The sequence below is a fragment of the Gymnodraco acuticeps genome, unplaced genomic scaffold (assembly GCF_902827175.1).
Source record: "Gymnodraco acuticeps unplaced genomic scaffold, fGymAcu1.1, whole genome shotgun sequence".
Taxonomy (NCBI): Eukaryota; Metazoa; Chordata; class Actinopteri; order Perciformes; family Bathydraconidae; genus Gymnodraco; species Gymnodraco acuticeps.
In genome coordinates, this window is record NW_022992276.1 from 862,313 (window position 1) to 884,319 (window position 22,007).

General features: G+C 39.9%; 3 protein-coding genes across 4 annotated transcripts in view; 2 read left to right on the top strand and 1 right to left on the bottom strand.

The window, feature by feature from the left end:
- Positions 1-350: 350 nt before the first annotated feature.
- On the top strand, positions 351-16,059 carry usp40 (ubiquitin specific peptidase 40). 2 transcript variants are annotated; one of them, XM_034207390.1, is made up of 31 exons: positions 351-1,068; positions 1,184-1,251; positions 1,335-1,448; positions 4,959-5,123; positions 5,304-5,450; positions 5,563-5,706; positions 5,805-5,933; positions 6,205-6,321; positions 6,420-6,527; positions 6,631-6,828; positions 6,973-7,108; positions 8,089-8,170; positions 8,307-8,478; positions 8,561-8,645; positions 8,733-8,803; positions 9,098-9,504; positions 9,580-9,733; positions 9,835-9,895; positions 10,405-10,458; positions 10,670-10,758; positions 10,936-11,022; positions 11,112-11,148; positions 11,311-11,375; positions 11,657-11,731; positions 11,823-12,059; positions 12,411-12,529; positions 12,620-12,685; positions 12,817-13,027; positions 13,890-13,985; positions 14,081-14,175; positions 14,420-16,059. In XM_034207390.1, exons 1-31 carry the CDS (start codon positions 873-875, stop codon positions 14,526-14,528), a joined length of 3,894 nt encoding a protein of 1,297 aa, XP_034063281.1. In that variant the 5' UTR covers positions 351-872; the 3' UTR covers positions 14,529-16,059. The 2 variants fall into 2 exon arrangements, with proteins under 2 accessions (XP_034063281.1, XP_034063280.1); XM_034207389.1 differs by having other exon boundaries at positions 873-1,068; positions 6,970-7,108.
- A 412-nt stretch (positions 16,060-16,471) lies between these two features.
- fabp7a (fatty acid binding protein 7, brain, a) lies at positions 16,472-17,719 on the top strand. The gene is made up of 4 exons (XM_034207371.1): positions 16,472-16,629; positions 16,829-17,001; positions 17,106-17,207; positions 17,448-17,719. The coding sequence occupies exons 1-4, from the start codon at positions 16,557-16,559 to the stop codon at positions 17,496-17,498; spliced, it is 399 nt and encodes a 132-aa protein (XP_034063262.1). The 5' UTR covers positions 16,472-16,556; the 3' UTR covers positions 17,499-17,719.
- A 1,806-nt stretch (positions 17,720-19,525) lies between these two features.
- Positions 19,526-22,007, bottom strand: part of si:ch211-266g18.10 (titin) — a 40,819-nt gene continuing 38,337 nt past the window's right edge. The window contains exon 82 of the mRNA XM_034207380.1: positions 19,526-21,888. Within this exon, the coding sequence (XP_034063271.1) occupies positions 21,806-21,888 (83 nt within the window). The 3' untranslated portion in view covers positions 19,526-21,805. The remainder of the gene's footprint in view (positions 21,889-22,007) is intronic.

Below are 22,007 nucleotides of genomic sequence, written 5' to 3' on the forward strand. Positions count from 1 at the left end.
AAAGTAATTTTGTGGCTAATCGAAATCCTAAAATCTTGGAGTGGTATGCAAACCTCTACACGTGGCCTTGGGCACATAACACCCTACCTAAAAAACATGTTTGTTCTAGAAGACTACAAGCCCCATAACTTCAAGACTAGACTTGTCGGAAATGTAGTTTTTATAGCAACAATTAGTGTTGCCTTGAAAATAAAATATTGCCAAAACACATGTCTTTATCGCTGTTTCATAAAGTAAGCACACGTTCGCAGTAATGAAAATATCTCCAGTTACATTAAAATGCAAACTATGTGTGTTACCAATGTGTGACACTACAAGTCCCACAATGCATCATTCCATTTTCTGCCAGGAAGAAACATGGCTGCCCACTATTCACCGAGGGGATTTCTATTTACGTTTAGTTTGTTATCTGTTTTAAGACAGAAAGGTGAAGAAAGGGCCTGTGTCATGAACTACCTTGTGTAAATACTCCGTTTAATCACCCGTTAGAGTGTCGGTAGGGAGACGCAATTTTTCAGGTCGTTGTGAAACTGAGCGTTCACGTCTGGTTTTCTTTTAATTTTTGCTGAGCTGTCAAGCTGCTCATCGTTTTGGGACTGGGACTACTTTGTGTTTATTATCGAGCTAAGCAAGCTAAAAAACATACCTGCGAGTCCAACGCATACATTACATCCAGGAGCCTCATAGTCGCTATGTTTAGCCCAGTGAAGTCTTCTTATTTCAGAGTTAGCCCGGCCATTGTCAACAGAGAACTCGGCAAGACCAAGATGAGATAGCAAGAGGGCATATCAGAGTGCTAATTAACACATGGTTTATTACGAGGTAGAGCCCCATCATAACGCAGAGAACAAGGAATAAATAACTCAAGCAGCATGTTTGGGAATCTTTTCGAGGAAGAGGAGGAGGAAGGCTTCTCTTCGACCTCCTCCGGTGGGAGAGTTGCAAAGGGGGGAGACGAGCCACCTCCACCCCGAGGAATAAGCACTCTGTGCGGCATCAAGAACCAGGGGGGCACCTGCTACCTCAACTCCCTGCTCCAGACCCTGCTGTTCACCCCAGAGTTCAGAGGTAACATCACATTCCCTTAAGAGTGGGATGAGATTGGAGTACACCAGAGCAGTAGAAAACTAGGACATTTGTATTCTTTTCCACTTACTTATTCATTGTTTATGTGTCTTTACAGGGGAGCTGTTCAGTTTGGGAGCAGATGAACTAGGATGCCTGGAAGACAAAGACAAACCAGGGGCCAAAGTAAGTGTTGCAAAGTGTCTGCAGCTGTAACCACATTTGTTATGTCTATGTGTATTAATGATGTGTTCCTTCCTTATCTTCAGGTTAGAGTGATCCCACTGGAGCTACAGAGACTGTTTGCCAGTCTGCTGCTGGCGGACCAGCAGAGCGCCTCCACTGCAGACCTTACCGACAGCTTTGGCTGGAACAGCAGCGAGGTCTGTGTCTATTATCTTTATCAGTGGGAAGGGAGGCTCAGATTACAATTCTCATTTCAGTGATTGATTTTAACTTCCAGTCATACCAGGACATTCATGCTTATGCCCCGGCCACACGAGGACGAAAACGGTCGTTTGCATTACTGTTTAGTGTCATATAGACCGTTCGGCCACACGAGGACGACCGAATACGGCACTAAACGACTGCGGAAACGATAACGGGTCCCAAGGTGGATAGAACGGCATACGCAACGCTCTGGGGGGTCCAACGGCTCCGTGTGTACGCCCTATACCAGGGGTCTTCAACTAAAATTCAACGAGGTCCAGTTAGAGAAAATGTCCCCATGCAAAGGTCCGGAACATGTAAATGTCTAACTTGCTTCATGAATTAGTGTGATATATATTGAAGTGACTTGTAGCTTTTTCAGCGTCTGCATGTAATCAACAACTGACTGCCAAATAAAGAAAGTACAATTAAAAAAACAACTATTTATTGTCAATTAACATTACTTAAATACTGTGGATATGTGTAATGTTCCTCTCGGGCTGCATTTACAAATAAAATAGAGAAAATAAATAAAATAGCTTTTGAAAATATGTGCATCTTAAAAGTGCTTAATTTTAGATAAATAAAATAAAGTGTAGCAGCAGCTTGAGTGTCCCTTTTTCTTTGTTAACCGTTTCACATCATGACTTAACAGTTTCAGACGATTATAGAACAATATCAGTCTTTACACATCATAACAATTGAACAGTTTTAAAGTTTCTCTTTCTGTCCCTCTTATATTGCAGTCCCTCACTCACTTTTTTTTAATTCAGTAGGAGAATTGAGCTGGAGCTTGTCCTGCCAGGAGTTTGTAAATCTGGGCTGAAATGGTGTCAGGGCCATTCTCATACACATGCAGGTGCTCATTGGTTACAGTGATGCAAACACAGGTATGGTGAAAAAAGAGAGAACTATTCGAAGCAGAAAAAAAACAGCATAATATACCATCTGACAAAGGCCTGTGCTATAATGCTTCAATTAACTGTTCTTTATAATATACTCAGATCAATAGGAGACAGAGATGTTAAGTTATAAATCAAGGGGTTTTATTATTATTTACAGCAGGGATGGGGAACCTTTTTCCTTTCAATTTTTACAACATCCTCCGAGGGTCGTACAAATTATTGAACTCAACCTCTGCTTAAAAAAACTAAAATCACAGCCCATTCATTTGGCCTTTCTTTCATGCTGTGCAAAGAAAAAGCAACCTCTTAATCCAGATATCTCACCATGACTCACATATGCATGCATGTGCACGGTGTGGCATGACCACCAAAACAGAAAGATATGGACACAAGATGTGTGCAAATGTATTTAGTATCCTATCCATGTGAACATGATTTAAGGGGGGGGGACCTAACCTCCTCTAGGGGGGTCCGGGGGCATGCTCCCCCGGGAAGATTTTTTTTAAATATTGAAGTTAAAAGCATCAATCTGGTGCACTTTGAGAGCAACATTAAGATATCTATGGATACATCTCTCAACACCCATATGAAACAGAACTGTAAGCATATTTTTCTTTTTGGATATTTTACAAATCACTCCCCTTTTAAACTCTATTCTTGTTATTTTTAACAACTTTTTTGTTACTGTCATATAGTATTTTATACCTGTTTTTCATTTAGTCTCATTAATAACTATAATGATCATATCAAGGTGTGCCTTAACCTCACTGAGCTGAGGTTATTTGAGCCTCTCAGGAGATAGCTCTCTTCCACCTGGTTGTAGAAAAGCTCTTTAAATTCGTTAGCATAGCTAGCTAACCAGATGCTAATAACAACAGATCGCCACTGTGCTTACAACTAAAGACACAGCCACGCAAACACTGCGGCATGTGTACGGCTCCCAATATTTTAAGGGCTGGAGCGGCGTTACGGTGCTCAGCACTCCTTTCAGACGAGACATATACCACGTGAAGACACGTTACGCTCGTGTTGTGTTCATAGAACCTGTCCTTGGCCAGGAAAAACAGGTACTCGCTTGTTTAATTATTTTTGCGGTCTAGATTTCTTCTTCTTTTTTGAAGTGAGAAGTTGTCCGTCAGTCGGACTGACGGACGGACGCCCTCCCCCCCACCCTCAAAACGAAAACTCTTCGGTTCTCCACGAATTACACAAGTCACCCAAATCAGCGTTAATAAAGCGGGAGGCGTCGAAAAATCCCTTATTAATGTATTGATTATAGCGGGTCCGTATAGGTCGGCGTCTGGGTCCGGATCCGGACCGCGGTCCGGCTGTTGCCGACCCCTGCCCTATACGATCATTTTCTGATAATGATGAGGCAATAGCCCCGCCTCTCCCCACCTCTGCTGCTCACCCCCGCGTCAAAGTAAACTGCATACTGAATTCAGATTATTTATCTTTCTCTCGATATGGACATACACGCGAGTGAAGTCTAATCTGACAGGACGGAGACACCTCTCAAACTACCTAAACTAGTTATAAATATGTTTATTTTTACTGTCGGCCGGGTCACTCATTACTGGATCAGCTGCTGCATGAAACAGACACTGGCGCTGTCCGAAGAGAGGGAGGAAAAAGAGAGGCTCCATGTATTTTATTATTATATTATATAGATTTGTTATTCATTTTTTTTATAGCTCAATAAATAACAAAGAAGCTTTGACCGGCACTTTTATAATTTTGTCGGAAGGTTTAAACTTTAATACACGTTGACTGACGAAAAACTCTGCCCGGTTCCCTCGGCCCCCACCGCGGAGAATAAACAGAAGGGCAACCATGACAACCATGCTTCTTCGCTGCTTTTGTGGAGGAAGTTACAGCGCCACGTACAGGCTCCTGCATATGTACTGCAGCTTCTCCAGCGGTTGGAGCTAAACGGAGCTGTCTCGTGTGGACAGACACTATCCGGATGACTATTGCGTGTGGACGGAAGCTTTTTTGCGATTGCGTTTGCGTTAATCCTATGCGTTTAGCCGTTTTCGTCCTCGTGTGGCCGGGGCATTAGATTCACACACATTGATTTTAAGTTGTGGTCAGGTCAGGCCTGAAACCTTCCATTTTGAAAGGAGGCTTATTTTCACAGAGTTTTACATAGGACATGCATAACCACCTTTTCCAGGTCAAGAGTGCACCATGAAAACTAGTTTTAATGAACTGATCTGTGGATGGTCACGATTGTCCCACAATGCACTACTCAAAAGGAATTAGGCAGGTTATAGCGGGTAGATAAAAGAAGCATGGAACTGCTTTTTCAGTGAAGCTTTTTTTTTCAATTGTAAAGTATGTACTATAAAAAAACAAACATTGAATTAGCAGAAAAGCTATATCCCATATACTTTATCGTTACAAAATAAGGAATACCTTGTTGCGACGTACAAGGTGTTGTCCTTATCCCTGAGCACAACTATGCAAACTATAATATAAATGTATACTAACACTTAACTAGGACAGTGATTGTCTATCTGTCCTCATCTGATCCTTTTATGTTTGCTCCTCTCTCAGGGAACAAATCAGCATGATGTGCAGGAGCTGAACAGGATTTTGTTCTGCGCGTTGGAGCACTCTCTTGTGGGCACCACCGGTAGCACGTTTATCCACCAGCTGTATCATGGGACCATTGTCAACAGTATCGCCTGCAAGGAGTGTGGAAACGTCAGCCAAAGACAGGTGTGTCCATTTGTGCGGGGTTTCTCTGTCTATTTGACCGGGCTTCTGTCCATTAGATACTGTTGGAAATACTTTGACCTAGTACGAATCAGAAAATAATGATACTTCATTCAGTTCAGTCACACTGCATAAAGCACACACACATGAGTAATTAACTAGTTATGTATGTGGCTTTTTCAGGAGGACTTCCTGGACCTGACAGTGTGTGTTTGTGGCGTGTCGAGCCTGGAGGAGGCTTTGTGGAACATGTTTGTGGAGGAAGAGTTGTTTGAGGGCAATAACCTGTACCGCTGTGGGCAGTGTGACAGGCTGGTCACTGCTGCCAAGGTCAGTGCCAGTGCAAAAATCAACTTTAAGAGAAACAAATATTTGAACTAAACTTGTAAAGCTTTTTCTTTGCTGTATCTCACATTCCTTTTCTTATGTTGCTATTATTCAGTCTGCCAAGCTGAAGAAGCTTCCTCCTTTTATGACCATGTCTTTGCTGAGGTTCAGCTTTGACTATGCCAAATGTGAGCGATACAAGGAGACGGGACGCTACGTTTTCCCCTTAAACATCAACCTACGGCCATTTTGTGAAGAGGTACCTGACATAATTTAATCATAAGCATTTCACATGCCTCCTTCCAGTGTTCACACACTAAGATATCTTAATAACTACTATGTTTTCCTTCCTTACAGACGGATGGAGAGGACTCTGATTACTCCTACGAGCTGTTCTCTGTGATCATCCATAAGGGTGGCTGCTATGGAGGCCATTACCATGTTTATATCAGGGACATAGACCAGCTTGGCCAATGGGAGCCGCCGGTGAGAAAAACAGAAGAGCAAACATGGGAGATTATGTTTATAGTTAATTAAATATTATGATATATATAATAAGCATTCATTAGTTGTACTCGCTTTTTAGAATATGAGTGGCTGAGGATCTATTTCTTGTATTAAATGTGGCTAAGTGCTATTACTCTGATATCTTTGGACGTGCTTTGCTATCAGCAATGTAAAATTGTATAACAATATGCAAGCTTTTGAAAGTAAGCATAGCTAAAAAGCATCACTTTATCTCTGTTTGTGTGTTCAGGAAGAGGAATGCAAAAATAAGACTCAGAAGAAAGTGAAGGATGAGGTCAAGCAAATGTGTGAGCCAAAACTTCAAGAAGACGACCCTTTGTCTGTCATCAGTGCTATTATTACACAGGTATAGGTACCGCAATTATTAAGAGCTTTCTTTGTTCTGTCATTAATACAGCCATGGTTAGTTAATCATTCGGATGCTGTTCATATCCTGTCCACTAGGAGCCATCAAAGAGTGTCCTGTTGGACCAGCTGGGACAGAAAATCATGGATAAAATCAGTTCATCCTGGAGCAAAAAGTTCAGAAAACCCTACGGGCCCATAGGAAAGGTATTTTTGTTTTCTTTTTTTATGATGCTGTTATCATTTGCGGATAGTAAAATATATGTAGTTAACCCATCATTTTATTTTCACTTTTTCTCTTCTGGTGTAGTTCCTGCAGTCCCACAATGATGTTTTCATGCTGGTGTCCAATGGCACTCGAGTGGCATTGAAGGCAAACCCTCCTAGCCCTGTGACTGAGACCCCCAGTCCAGCAGAGCAGACCACTGACTCTGATCCTTCAACTCCTGCAGACCCTGGAGCTGCGGAAGAGCTCGAACCAGACCAGAAGCCAGAGCCCGAACAAAAGGTATCAGAGCAACAGAACAAGAAATCAAGGACATTTTAACGACATTTCTAGGAAAAAAAAACATCTACTTTATTCTGTCCAAGTGAACATCTTGTGGTTACTTTGATGGCTGTTTCTCACGGTGTTTCTCTTGTCTGTCAGCAGGGTAGCCACTGGTTCGACCTTAACGACTCTGCGGTGACCTCCATCAGGGAGTCTGACATAGAGAAGCAGTTCCAGGGCAAAGAGAGCGCATACATGCTGTTCTACAGAAAAACACGGCTGCAAAGGCCCAGTGAAGGTAACGGACACTTTATATTGCATTTGTATTGGAAAAGAGGATCTCAGGGAAAAAAACTGTTAAGTGGGGTAACCATTTATCCAATTAAACAATGTATTTGCTCATCATTTTGATCATTTGTTAGGGATATATCGCGATATCGCGGTAAATAAAAGTCTCAATACCGTCGTGAGACTGACAAAATCTACCGCGATTTAAAAAAAATAAAATGTTTCAAATAATTTTGTTGTTTTTAATAAATAAAAAATTTTAAACCTTTATTTAACCAGATGGTCCCATTGAGATCATCGATCTCTTTTTCAAGGGAGACCTGTCCAACATGGCAGCAAGTAGGTTACAACATGAACATAAAACAACAGATAACACTTATGTCATCGTATAGGGCTACATGTACATACCTAGAGACATTGACAAGTACCAACAGTATATTTATATCTCGCCCTGTCAATAAGCCTCACCTTCTTGGCAAAAACTGTATTGTTTTTGAAGTGGTGGAGAGACAATGCACAGTTTTACCCACTGCCCAAAGCATATCTCTCTGTCCCAGCAACATCAGTACCAAGCAAGAGAGTTTTTTTCACAGTAGGGGATATTGTAAATGCCCAAACATCCCAGCTTCTACCTGGAAATGTGGACATGCTCATATTCCTAAAAGGTAACCTTGATGATGCTGAGTGAGTGAGTTAGAGTTGAGTTACTTGAAAAACTAAAGTGAAACTTGATTTATTCTATTGCAGGGTCTGATTATTATATTGTTGACACTTTAAAATACTACTTTCCTACTATCCTACTAAAATGCTCTACAAATCAGATTTATTATTTAATAAAAAGAAAAGAAAAAAAAGAATTCACATTTCTTTCTTTATTTTTCAATATCGCGATATTATCGTACCGTGAGTTTTTGGTATCGTTACATCCCTATCATTTGTTATGTAATAAGTAAGGCCATTTCTACTAAAATATGTTTTCTACATCCGCAGCTTTGAAAAATCCTGAGTATAAAGTTCCTCTTAACCTCATCAAGATGGCTCAGGAGGAGAACATCAGAGTGCAGAAAATGCGGTACAGAATTAAAACACTTTTAGCTAGTCTAAAATGTGTAATTCAGTGATCCACACCCAGAAGGAAGAAGAAAGTTATTTGAAAGTGAATTTCTTCCATAAATGATTAATATCAGTCAACATTGTTTCTGTTGCAGTGAGGAGTTTGAAGCTTCTAATAACACCGTGGAGCTGCATCTCCACCTCGCACCCTCTTATAGGCTAGAAAATGGAGCCCTGCAACCAATCAGCAAAGAGCAGAGCGCTAGCACACCTTTGAGTTTCGACCGTAGAAAGACTGTGGGAGATCTTCGATTAGCTATATACCAGGTAATTTAATTTCCGAAACACGAGCTGTTGTGTCTAAAAGAATGAAAGCAATCAGCAGCTGTTTGTGCTTCTGTTTATAAAGATGCAGGAACTCTGGGAAGGGGATATGGCTCTGACTGTGGCCCGGAGTCTCCCTGCAGGTCTACACCTCTACACTACACTTATAGGTGAGTCACTTAAATGCAAAATAGGAAGTTAAAATAGAAATAACAGCCTGACAAAGCATGCGACTACATTCTGGTTGTTGTTTGCAGACGACGGTGTCTCCCTGTACAGTGCCGGCATTTGTACAAACTCTGACCTGTTTGTGTGGAATGGCAGAGAGGTGAGTACATTCTCATTCATGTCAATATGTTTATGATGTAGTGTGTGTAGTGTTACCAGTGGTGGAATGCAAATAAGTACATTTACACAATTACTGTGCTGCAACATTAAACTGATTAACGCATACAATATTGTTATACTATTTTATCATATATGTTCTAAAATGGGCCATTTTACATAATGAGACTTCACATTTTCATACTTCAACTATGTTTTAAAGCTAATACTTTTGAAATGTCACTTAGTATATAATTTGTAATTGTATCATAATATTCCTACTTCACTTCCTTCTCAGGTGTGCGGTGCGGCTGTCCTAACTGGAGCCGAGTGGGAGCCAGTGCTGCTGAATGTGGTCCGTCCCTTTCTGGAAGATTGTGTTCAGGAAAAGGCAGATGAGATGGAGTGTGAGGAGGGGAGAGAAAGTTTTGAAAACGGGGGTCCAGGGCTCAAAAGGGAGGCGAGAGGGTTTGCAGGTGCTGCGACTCTCGGGGAGGTGAGGGAGGCACTGGGGGAGCCACAGGAGAGTCTGCTGTGCCAGGAGCATAAGGGAGGAAAGAGAGGAGAACAGGGGGCAGGGGAGGGAGGAGGGGCGAGTGGGTGGAGGGTGTTCCCCCCCGACGACATGCACCGGACGCTGAAGGAGCTGTCGCTGAAGGACGGCGATGCGCTGCTGGTGCTGGAGCCGCAGTCCTTCGACAGCAGGTACATGCTCCGCAAAGTGTTTACAGGTTGTGTTCCTGAGGAGGTTGGTGTTTAACTAGTGTCTTTTCTGCTCAGTGTGTTCACTCGAAACGGAGACGTGGTCACTGTGACGACGCCTTCCGACTGCCGCTGGCTCCAGGTGGAGTTTCGACCACATGGAGGAGGGGGAGAAGAAGGGGATAAAGAAGAGGAGAGGAGGAAGATTAAGGTTCCAGCTTCAGGAAATATGGTCAGTGTTTTTCTGCTGCTCTGCTGATTGTCCTCTTTATCGCTCAATTGTATTAATTATTTCCAAGGGTCCCAGTTTGGTTTTGAATGTCTCTCTTACAGCTGCTGTGTGAGGTGAAACAGAGGGCCATAGAGGAGCTGCAGATAGAGGAACAAACCTCAGGCAAGATGCTCGGTGTCAAACATAGCCCTGATTTCTCCGTTACCCCCGCTATTGTAGAGTATGAGTAGATGCAGTCACTCTTAGTATTTGTTTTAAGAATCAAGCAACAAGATTACGTTTATTTAACAAGCAATCTGTTTAATCTGCTTTTTATTATAGTATAATAAAGTAAATAAAAAATCACGACTGTCCCCTACTAAATGTAAAATCACAGGCCATTAGACTGGAACATGTCATACTTGAGGCCATACTGTTTCAGCTTTTATATTTGATCAATTTCTGATTCTAATAAATGTATGTATCCTCAAAACTGGACCAAAGGATCATCTTCTTATTCATAAAGAAGGTCTAGATAAAATATATAATGTGCCTATAAATGATTGCTAAAACTGGTTCAGGACCTTCATTTGTGTCTCAGCTAAACTGAAGTAAAACAGAAAATGTGTGTTTACGTTTGCAGTGTTATGTAAGAACTATTACTTAAATCAGCTGCTTCTGTCTCTGACCAGGTGCACAGCACTGCCTGAGACAGGTGGACTGCACAGGGAAACTCCTTCCTCCAGGTACTGTCTCATGTGTTACCTGTGGGTGATTTAAATGGGGCTGGAAATCCCCCTCATTTTACCAAAATATTAAGATTCCTTTACAGTGCCCCCTCATAAAATGTTGAAAAGGTACTCCCCCTGCTTGTAATGTTTCTTCTCATCTTTGTTTGAAGTGTTATAACACATTTACTAAGTGTGCTTGTGTTGTCTGACTGCTTGTGCCCGACAGTGTGTGAGGAGCTGAGTGTTCGGGATGCAGGAGTGCGCCTCATGACCACACTCACTCTCTGTCCGGGAAATGCCCCCAAGGCTTCACAGGTGTGTGTTTTTATTATTTGAAAGCTTCAGTAAATCCTTTGTACCTGCAGCTGCACAGGTGTTACATTACCTTAAAGTGATTAAACCTTTACTATCCTACATTTCAAAACAAATGGAAAAGTTATGAGCGTTTAAAATGCTTGATTGATGTTGTAAGATTTCCTTTTTGCTCTGCAGCTTTTCTTGCACTTCTCTGTGGGCACAGCGCCCTCTGCTGGCTTTGAGAAGGACATACTTGTGGATAAATCATGTACAGTAAAAGAGGTGAGGAAACTTATTTCATGAAACAATTATTATGTGCTTATGTTTTTTTGTATAACTTTTAAAATCATTACCTTTTTGATTATTTGCAGTGTCTAAAGGCAATGCTGGATGATGTTGGACTTGATGGTAAAAATATATTTTTTCAGTTTTCTTACTGTCGCAGTTAACTTGCATGAACTGTACCGTATAACAAATAATCTGTGTTTTTGTAGGACTGTAATCAAACTGATATTTTACTGTTGTATAGGGAATTCAGTTTTGTATGTCATTTTAAATGCGTGTTTACAGGCACCTGTTGGCACTTAAGAAGGCTCGATTGGTGTGAGGAGGTTGGAGAGCCAATCATGGATGAGGTGAGCGGCTGACTGTAGTGTGCACAATGTGTTGTACCTAAATCAAACAGTGTTATCAGTTTTAGTTTTCCACCAACTTTATTGATAACATTTAGCACCAGACATTCTACATTGAGAGAATATTGTCTGAAAGACTATAAAATACAAAACCATGAATAAAACAAAAATCCACTCGCATAACACCTCACACCAAGTAGTGTTTCAAATAGTTTGATTCACTTCTATTTGAAATAATTATATGAATATTGTCCAGTTTAAAAACAACAATCTTTTTTTCTCAGGATGCTCCCCTGTCAGAGCTGAAGATAAACAATGGAGAGACTTTAATCGTCACAGAAGGACAACTTCCTCCAAAGGTACTTTAAAGTTTAGATTTTGAGTTAAGATTCATTATAAAGTCTAACTTTACGTCTCTCTTAAGCTTTTCTTTTTTTCTTTTTCTGTCAGGGTTATCTCAAGTTATCCGTGTGGCTGTATCTGGATCCCAGAAACAACTCGTCAGATTTCACAGGTTTTAATCACACTGACAACGGCCACACTGAGGAGCAAATGCTGGAGCTTTTGACTGCAAGTGAAACGCACAGTCCCTCACCCCCCCTCTGTGCCGGCAACACGGCAGAGCTCAGAAGTGCAGGACAGGTGGAGATATCAGACGAAGCCACGCTGGAGGACCTCAAGACTCAGGTAGTGTATTGAGGTTTAAACCAAAAACAGGAATTGATAGTCGTTTGTACTTTGAGGCAACTTTAAAACTTCCAAAAACTATTCCTCTTAGATTTCTGGAGTTTTCTGTCATCATTACTTGATTCTGAGAGCTGCCCTTTTCCAGTCATACTAGTTCATTATGAGACCATGACATAAATACTCGTATTTCCATTGCTGGATGTGAGGCACTATTAAGGCCAACTAAAACAACATTCATGTAAAGGAAGCTGCATTGCTTATCTGTTTTTTAAAAGACTTAAAAATCAGGCCATGCAAAGTGTTTTTGATGCTATTTACTAATGAAATATTATCTATCTACTTGTGTATTAGGTGTTGACGCTGCCTGCTCTTCAGGATGTGTGTGTGCCAATCACTGCTTTCATGCGTGTGTGGCAGCTTGAGTGTCAGAGGATGGCACGCATCCTCAGAGGACAGCAGCTTACACTCAAGTATGAACAACGTTTTTTCCTATATAATATATTGGCCACTGCATTCTACTTGTTATCAAAACTGAAGATGTTTTATTTTCTCCTGATCAGGAAATTGAAGCTGACCAGTGGTATGGATCTTTGTGTGCAACCGCTATTACAAGAAGAAGATCTTGGGTAAAGTTTGACTGTCATAATTCTTCTACTTCATAAATAATGTTATGTTGAATCCCTCGATGATATTAGAAACTCTTCTTATTGTGTATTTCCGTTATTTAAGTCTAATTATTTGACCTTCTGTTCCTAAGTCCTAAGGATGTGATGCTGAATGTTAAAATGGGAGTACCAGGGGAGAGGTGTTTCTACCCCACAGAGGAGCTGGTTTGGGATGCAGCCCGAGACTCGTCTCCTCGCTCTCTGCGCACCTGTCTGGCTGCTCACTACGGCCTCTCCCCTGACTCTCTGCTGCTGGCCAAACACCAGCCGGACAAACACACCTGGGAGGAAATGTCCACCTGGGTAAGATTAGGAGAGAGTCACTTCTAGAGAAGGACCGTGTTCAAGGGTATTTTAGGGAACCCATATGTGTACTTGCAACAGGGTGTCCACGGGGTCTTTAAAAGTTGATATATCAATTTAGCGAAAATGAAGGCTATTAAAAAGTATTAAACGGCATTTTCCAAGGTATTACATTTTGTAGCTTGTTTTCAATAAGTATATAAATGGTCCAAACAGGTTGTATTCTACAGTCTGCCTGAATGTAATCATTGCGTAGGTGTGTAGTGTGATTCTGTGTAGTTTATTTATGGCATCCCGTTGGGTTTGACGTCATCTGAACAGGTCATTGCACGCTCACTGCTTGATAGCTTGTGAAGCTCCGTTTACGCTGGTTGTTAAACATCGTTTTGGGGAAATGCAAGTTTGCGTCCAAATGGTTGGACGATAAGGAGGAAGGACAATCAGTACTGTATATAGTCAATGTGAGGTAAAGTGTGTCGCGAATGTAACCGGTTAAAACTCAAAGTGGCGATGAGGTCTTAAAATGTATGGAAAGGGTCTTAAAAAAGGTCTTAAAAGGTATTACATTTGACTTCAGGATTCCTTCATATACCCTGTGCAAGCTAATTGCGCAAAAATAAAATGTGTAGAGGAAATTGTATTGTTAAGAGTTTGGGAAGAACATTAGGTAGGAATGTTGACTGCATGTAATGTAGCCAAAAGTGGGTGTGTCAACATTGATCATCGTGTCATCATTTTATCAGGAACTTGTGGGATTTGTATTTCCAAAGCAAAGAAAGTATCCCTACACCTCAGTCTTCTTGTATATATTGATAATTAATTGTAACATTATTAGTGAATAATATGCAGTATGTACTTTCAGAACCAGCAGGCTTCCAAAAAGAAAAAGAAGAGAAAGGCAGAGTCAGTACTGGGAGCGCCATTTCACCTCAAAGATGGCGACACAGTAGGCATCAAGGTAATAACAAAACCCTGTTTGTTTTCTAAAAAACGAATCTGTTCTGGTTTTATTTGTCTGAGAAAAACTGAAATAATTGTTGATATTTTTCCCAGAATCTTTTGATTGACAACAACAGGAACTTCCTGACCCTGGAGGATGAGCGGGGCCAGCAGAGGCTCAGGGAGCAGGCCGAGCAGCGCAGGAAAGGGTGGGACGCTTTACTTCAGCACATGCAGCTGCAGGAAAAATGCTTGTGTCTTTTACTAACCATGGGGATTATGGCTTTCTGGATGTTATTGCTAGACTATAGAGAACAGAAAAAACTCATCTGGTGCCTACAGTCTTTAGTACTGTTGCTGTACCACAACTTTGTAAATGAGTTGTAGTTATGCCTTATGTTCTGTGCTTTTTATCCACAATCCTTTGGTAATGGTACCTTTGCTTATTTTCAGAGGGCCGGCTGCAGACTCAGACGGTGTTGGAACACAGAAAAAGGCTGGACCTAACAAATCCAGGAAACCAGAAGTAGCGCTGTCAATCAACGTTGGGGTATTCAGATAGCATCCCGCTCCTGTTGGTGCATGGACACATCAGAACTAGTTATTAACCGCATACATGCACACACACAGATGGCATGATGCGATTAGGACAATCCACTTGACGTCAACCTTGTGTCATTTCTGTTTTGTTTTTTTTTTCACCAGAAATATTATAAAACCAACTGACAAAACTCTTTATTTTTTGAAGGAAGAGAAGGCCTTTCTTCACTTTTTTGCAAATCTGTTTTCTAACATTTGACTGTAATCTGCATTATTTCAATGCATAATTACTGGATTTATTTTTAGAGGCCCTATGTTTGTCTTTCTTCCTCTCTATAACTTTTAATCTGTTCCCTTAAACTTAAAGTATGAGCTCATCCTACTTCAAATTCGATTTTGCTTTTACCGTACAGGGTGGCGGTTATACTGAAGTTTCTGTCTTATATACTGTTTGTTTACTTGTATACATACTGCAATCAGGGTAATAACATGCAAGCTAGTGGCTTTAAAGAAAAATATACCATCATTCAGTTTTATTGTTGCTCAAAAAGTGTTTTAAAAGTGATGCTTATGTTTGTGATAAACAAACTGTGCATCAAGAACAAAAACATTTATCTGGATAATGGGGTTGATAAGGAGAAGGGAGATAGGCCTTAATGTGGAGAAGCCTGGGTGCTGCTCTGTCCTCCCTACCTCACACTCTGCCTCTCCTGCTCTACCTCTGCTGCCATGTCTGCTTTCATCTCCAAGTTCTCACTGTAAAACACATTTCTGTAATCTAAAACCCCTGCTCTCTAAGTAAACGGTTAAAAAGTATTTCAGTAATGGATGGTTTGATCATTTGGCTCTACATTTAGCACTTGAGGTGTGACATGACACATCAACTGTTTGAGTGTTTTGCCATATTCTTTAATCGGTTAAATTACTTTATTAGATGTATTGGACATTATCCACACTGTTTAGAGCTGAAAAACCAGTAGTGTCTTTAGTTTCACTTTAATCTATGATTTTACATTCATAGGAATAACTCTGGAGCCAAAATCATTGTTTAATGTATCCATCTATGACCTTATGAATTTGCTGCTCACCGCTGCTTCAAGATCATACTGTAAAACATTCAAATGATTTCTGCCCCTCCCTTCCTTGATTAAGTAAAGATTCCCGAGTTGCTCTTTTATTGTGAAACATCTAATTTTAATTTGCATGAACTTTGTGAACTTCAGGGAAGTAAAATAAAAACATTATTTTAAATAATGTTTTTGAAATGGTGACAAAATAATGTGTGATATTTGGGAAGAAATCTGATTTTGTTTTATAAAACTTGTTATGCTTGTTACAGGTTGTTTCATGTATAAATCTGGCCTTAATTAGTGCCAAGAAGTACTTTTTTTGTACAAATGTACTCAGCAATAGTGTTATTGATTACATTTTGGGTGTTATTGATAAGGACTTCTCTACTGTGTCATGGCAGTGGACATCTGTTTGTATCCGTCTCAGATTAGGTCTGCGGAAAATATTTGATCAACAATAAAGATATGCAGTAGTAAAACGAATTGCCACTTTTTTAATGACTTTTTTTCAACATATGACTTTTTTTGTCAAAGCGATAATTTAATGACGGTCCCTATATAAAAGGCGAAGTCTCTGATGCGAGCTAACCATCTTCTGACTGGCGACAGTCTGTGAACCTGAGTAAATAATACTTAGATAAATGTGAAAAGGTTTTTATTTTGTTCCTTTTCTCGGACATTTAATATGTATATGTTTACATTTATCATGTAGACTTCTATACTCTTTTTACATCGTTTTCAGAGAACACATTACGATTTCAAATGAATCAGTCATGTTACAATTATATTAACGAGACCTTTGCGATGACCAATCACAGCCCACGAAGTTTTGGGTTCATCCAATCAGCTTCCCCCCGCCTCCAGGGTCACCCCCTTGGTCACAGTATTTATTTCTCGGACACACGCTGCGGGATTTATTGCACGAAGAACAGAGCAGGTCTTACAGTTTGATACTTAACAAACCAATAACATTTGCAAAGATGGTTGATGCTTTCTGTGGGACATGGAAACTGGTGGACAGCCAGAACTTTGATGAATACATGAAGGCACTTGGTAAGATAAGATCATTTATTTTTATATAAAAAAAGTTGATGAGTACAGTGAGCAAAGTTGTGATAATGGAATAGTAGTTTATACTTATAATATATATATCCTACATATCATTTCACTTTTTAGTATAGAATAGAAGTAACAAATAGTAGTTGTCATTGTCTATTAGTAAAGGCACTTATTTGTATTTTTCTTCTTACAGGTGTTGGTTTTGCCACCAGACAAGTGGGCAATGTCACCAAACCCACAGTGGTGATCGAACAGGATGGGGACAAAGTGGTGTTGAAAACTCAGAGCACCTTCAGGAACACTGAGGTCTCGGCCAAACTTGGAGAGGAGTTTGATGAGACCACACCTGATGACCGACATGTCAAAGTAAGAAAGAAATCAGGGTGTAGTCTTCACTCTAACATCATGTGTTCTGGCTGTAAATCCTCCTGAGATGGTTTTAACTATATTGTGCTTACTTGTGCTTGCAGTCTACCTTTTCCATGGAAGGAGACACATTTGTGCAAGTGCAAAAGTGGGACGGCAAGGAGACCAAATTTGTCAGAGAAATTAAGGATGGGAAGCTGGTGGCGGTAAGAATGACTTACACAAAACTTATTTTGATAAGTTAAGACAAACATGTTGTACTCATTGTGGGTTCATTTATCATTTTATGGAGCTTATGCTTATCTCAAGCACATTGAATTACCCTGTTGCTGATATGTGCTAAACAAATAAACATGACTTTGCAATGGTGTAATACATTATATCATATGACCTAAAGAAACATGAAACTTTGCATTAAAAGAAAAATATTTTTCTCTGCTTCACAGACTGTGACTTTCGAAGGAGTCCAGGCGGTTCGCATATATGAGAAAGCCTAACTTGACCACTTGATCGATCAACAAGGAGTTACCCCTTTTTAACAAACATGTTTTTATTTGTTTTTTAACAGTATGCAGTGATTTGCACTTGATTTGCTATTGTAACATGATATTAATATTATGGGCAAACTTTTGTAAGATCTTTTGTAAGAAATTCAGACTGTGAAGGGCCTAAAACAGTTCCAATCTGTGCATCACAAAAATAAACTGCTTTACTAAACCTTTATGTCTCAGACTTTTCATTTGGCTATGAACACTGTATCAGTGCCTCTTTATCTCACCAGAGCTAGCCTTTTCATTCAGGGTGTCGTTTTTTCATGCAACTTTGAATGTAGTCCCATTTTTTTTCAATTGGTCAACCTAAGTGGTGGGAACAGTGGTCTCCCTGTGATGGGTCAGTTCCAGGTGACAGCTGCAGGGTGATGGTGCGGGCCAGAGCTGTGTGACCATTGAACTCATGGGAATTAGTGTCCTCTAGTAACACCCAGATGGTCAGAGACGGCTGGGGGGGTGGGGGTGGTGATGTCACTCGGGATAATCCGGTTTTAGTTGTGGTGTCATTACGTAGAGGCATCATTCGATGGTGTGTGGACCAACCCTGGTTGAATGCTGCCGCTAGCATGACAGATGAGAGGCAGAACGTGCAAGGACACTGTCGGATGAGGAGTTTTATCAATATCCCACGGTTAGTAGTTCAGAGTCTAAAGTTAGAGTCTCACCACTAAATATTTCTGATCTCTGAGTGTTGGGCTTTACATCTTTCATGTAAACAAGAGGCCACTGTTTTAAAGCGTGTGTTAATTTTGAAGTTCCCTCATTAATCATCCATCTTTCCCACATTTTAAGAAGCCAAGTAAAGCCTCCCTGTCCTGTCCTGTGAGCTGTGTCTAGCCTACTGAATACTGTGACTACAAGTGGCCATTCTTCTCATCTCAAGGCAAAGGCTGCCAAGTTTTTGGCCACCTCTGAATAGCATGTGACACAAAGAAACCGTGGTAACTGGAGTGGAACTCATTGGCCTTGCCCACTGAATTAATCCCAATCAGAATCCGTCTTTATGCTCCACTCATAGTATGCCAAAAATTGCCTCTATTCTCACAGAACCAGGCAAAATCATTTGCATAAGTATTTGGGGTGAAAACAGTTCATGTGAGTTTAAGTAACAATTTTCACTGCAGCACAATCACACGGAAATGTTTTAAAAGGGAGATTATTACATTCCCATTTTGGAGAAACAGTAAGAGATAAAGTGTAGGTCCTTCTGTTCCTAGAAGAGCAAAGGGAGTTTTCTCCTAGTGTGAAATCTGTGTAAGCGGTGTAAACTGACCTGTAGTAACCTCTCTGGCCTCATTAAAGAATAGCGTGATAACCACCTGACCTACTATACTGCCTTCAGTTGGTACTCTTTCCTATTCAAACACACATCATACAGTCATCAAGGCCATACCAGGGTCATACCATTGAGAACATGGTCCATCATTTTTGTGGAAATATGGGGGCTTAAATTAGTTGAAGGGGGGATGGGGTTATATTCTATGATAACACAAGTAATGCATATGTTTTTTTTTCAGGCTTGGTGACATGACTCAATAAAAGGACTTAGCCAGACGGTATGGCGCTGCAATGTTCAGAGCAAGGCCTTTAAAAAGTAATAAAGTCATAGCATTATATGCAATATTTTTTTTATAGTAGATTATGTCACGAAACATCACTGTATTTGATGTCATAAGAAAGCCATAAAAAGTCACATTATGTCATAAAAACATCACAATGAGTAATTTTCTCAGACTTTAAAAAAGTTGTGAACACATTTATGAGACTAGAACAGCTGAAGTTTCTGCTTGAATATAACTGAATATTAAATAATATAAATATTTCATAGTTACATTTACTAATACATTTCATAATAAAATATTCATCAATCTAGTTTGAACACAAAAGGTATCTCCACATATTTTTGTCACCTAAGAAATAGGCTGGACTCACTGTGAAAGAGGTGTTGGCACCTTTATAGAAAGACAAACTACTTTTTTATTGCAAGGATTTAATGTCAAATTGGTACAATTCACAAGCATAAGGACGATGTAATTTTCCATTCATTTTACTATTTACAATTAGATTGTTTTCAATATATATGTAAGGTACCTTTTTAGCATCACAACTGAGAGACACATGTCAGTAATTGGTATCAAATGATACTAGAGTTCAAATGTTCTCAAATCTGGGAAAAAATACCACCAAACATTCATGAGCATGAAAAAAACCCATCATGCACATTTCATTCAATCAGACAAACAGACGGTGCTTTGATCAATGAGATCTTTAACAATGTATGTATTGCACATTTTCTTGGTTTAACAGAGTCTTCAAATGCAATTCAGTCAAAAGATTGAAACAAATATTCATCTTTTTTTCACCCTAAATCAAACGTCTTTTTTTTTTTACAATAGTAACTTTATCACCTAAAAAATACATATTCAAAGACAGTACACTCTGGTAACAAAGTCTAAATCTAAAACATCAGATAATCATCACCATGAAACTCCAGCTGTTACAGTACAGTTACTGGAGTCTGAGCTCACTGTGAACTGCAGAGGGTGCACCACAATAGAGACGGTTTATTCTAATAAATAAAAAATAATTACATTTACGTTTGATTCAACTTGGGATTAACGCCACAAACTGTGATGACGGCATATTGAACGAGCCGTATGTAAACAACATCTGGTGCACGCTGAAAAACAATGTACCCGTTTACATCTGAGATCAACTGCTCAAACATGTGACGCCATCTGCCTCAATCGTACGATTTCAAAAATGTAAATGTTGAATTTGTTACACTAGACTTCATCGTAACCACATTAACAAGCACCTTCAGGTTGTCAAATAAACCTGGAGGATAGCTGAGTCTCGCAGCTGTCTTGTCATAATTTTCTTCTTCAGATATTTCTAATACATGACTTGAAATCAATCGTAAATCATAACCCAAACTGTACATCACATGCACAATATATTCATAAATTATAATATGCAACAGCATCAGATATGCAATCATATAATTGTATGTTAAATACATAAACTGTGATGATACTTTCAAAGACTTTAAACCATCATGCTAGCATAATGTTTAATAAGCACCTGTTCAAAGGTTGCTAAATATATATATCATGTTTCTATGTTGTGCACACAGACACTGAACCAAGGGTCAGTGTGTTTTTGGTCTATCAAGGAATCGCTGTTAGCCACATCCTTCTTGACTGACAAAATAAATCCTCACATGTTCACTACTAATAATGTTCCAGCTTGTAAAACATATTATTTAAATTAAAATGCCTTAGATTAAGTATTCGAACAGTAAGCAGTTGGAAAAAACACAACTTTCTAACATAACATCCAACTAGTGAATGAATGCTTTACTTTGATATGAACTCTGACACTGCAGGCTATGCATTGCTTGATTTTAGATGTCAAAATGAGGAGCTGTGTGCACATGGTGGTAGTTTAATAAGACTTAGTAGGTAGTTTTTCCTCAGTACATTTGGGAGCTCTCATATACAGTGTGTGGTCATTCCTTTTGACACATAGTAGACATAGGAGACAGAAACAGAAACAACTTTCTTTCATTAGATAGAGGAATATGTGAGAAAATACATTTCTTTTTTAAATAACTGAAAAAAATGAATTGCGGAATTATGCACAGACAACACAAATGGCCAATTGTTTGTTCCAGGGCCTCAAGGCAAAAAAGGTGAGCATTAAAGACTCGCCATCTACAATGCAGTGAAGGAAAAAGACAATGACGGTGCGTAAAATGCATGATAACTGTACAAACCACTTTTCAAGTAAATGTGGGAATTGAACCCATGAAAATGCTCCTGTGGCCTTTTTGTACCCTGTGTACAGCACTATGTTCCTTCTTCAAAAAAATGCACAATTGTATTAGTTTGCTTGTGTTGCTGTGAGGATCTAAATGAATGATCCACAGAGGTAATAAACTATATTGTTCCATCATGATATCCACCTTTCAAAACAATTAAACACAGAAATAATCAATAAATAGAAATAAAAATGGAAAGGAATGACACTGGCTGCATGGAAAGAGAGCTCAACCAAATCTGGAAGTTAAATAAAATCGGTCTATCATATAAAATCTCTCGTCATCCTCTGCAGTCCAGGGTTATCTCCTGAAGACCAGCAGTGAGCAACCGTCTGCGTTTCAGCAGCGCCGGCAGGGCGTGACGGTGTCCGTGTCGTTATCAGTGAAATTGACTAAATTGTAAACCTCAGACTGGCTACAGACTGAAGTATCAAATCTGCATCGGTGAGAAGGCGTAGAAAGGAAACTGGGCCTCTTCCTCGTCCACGAAGAAACACTGGAAGTAGGGCTCTTCTGTGGGGGACAGGACAATATTTGACATTACAGTCAGGACACTGTGTCCCTCTCTGGCATCTGAACTGATAACTGAGCGTGCAATTTGCACACTTGTGTCACTTGTGTCACTTGTGTGA

Coding starts and splice junctions, on each gene's coding strand:
- fabp7a (XM_034207371.1), top strand. CDS start 16,557: ATGGTTGATGCTTTCTGTGGGACATGGAAACTGGTGGACAGCCAGAAC. Junction 16,630..16,828: donor TGAATACATGAAGGCACTTG/GTAAGATAAGAT, acceptor TTCTTCTTACAG/GTGTTGGTTTTGCCACCAGA. Junction 17,208..17,447: donor AGGATGGGAAGCTGGTGGCG/GTAAGAATGACT, acceptor TCTGCTTCACAG/ACTGTGACTTTCGAAGGAGT.
- usp40 (XM_034207389.1), top strand. CDS start 873: ATGTTTGGGAATCTTTTCGAGGAAGAGGAGGAGGAAGGCTTCTCTTCG. Junction 11,376..11,656: donor GAGAGCCAATCATGGATGAG/GTGAGCGGCTGA, acceptor TTTTTTTCTCAG/GATGCTCCCCTGTCAGAGCT. Junction 12,060..12,410: donor TGGAGGACCTCAAGACTCAG/GTAGTGTATTGA, acceptor CTTGTGTATTAG/GTGTTGACGCTGCCTGCTCT.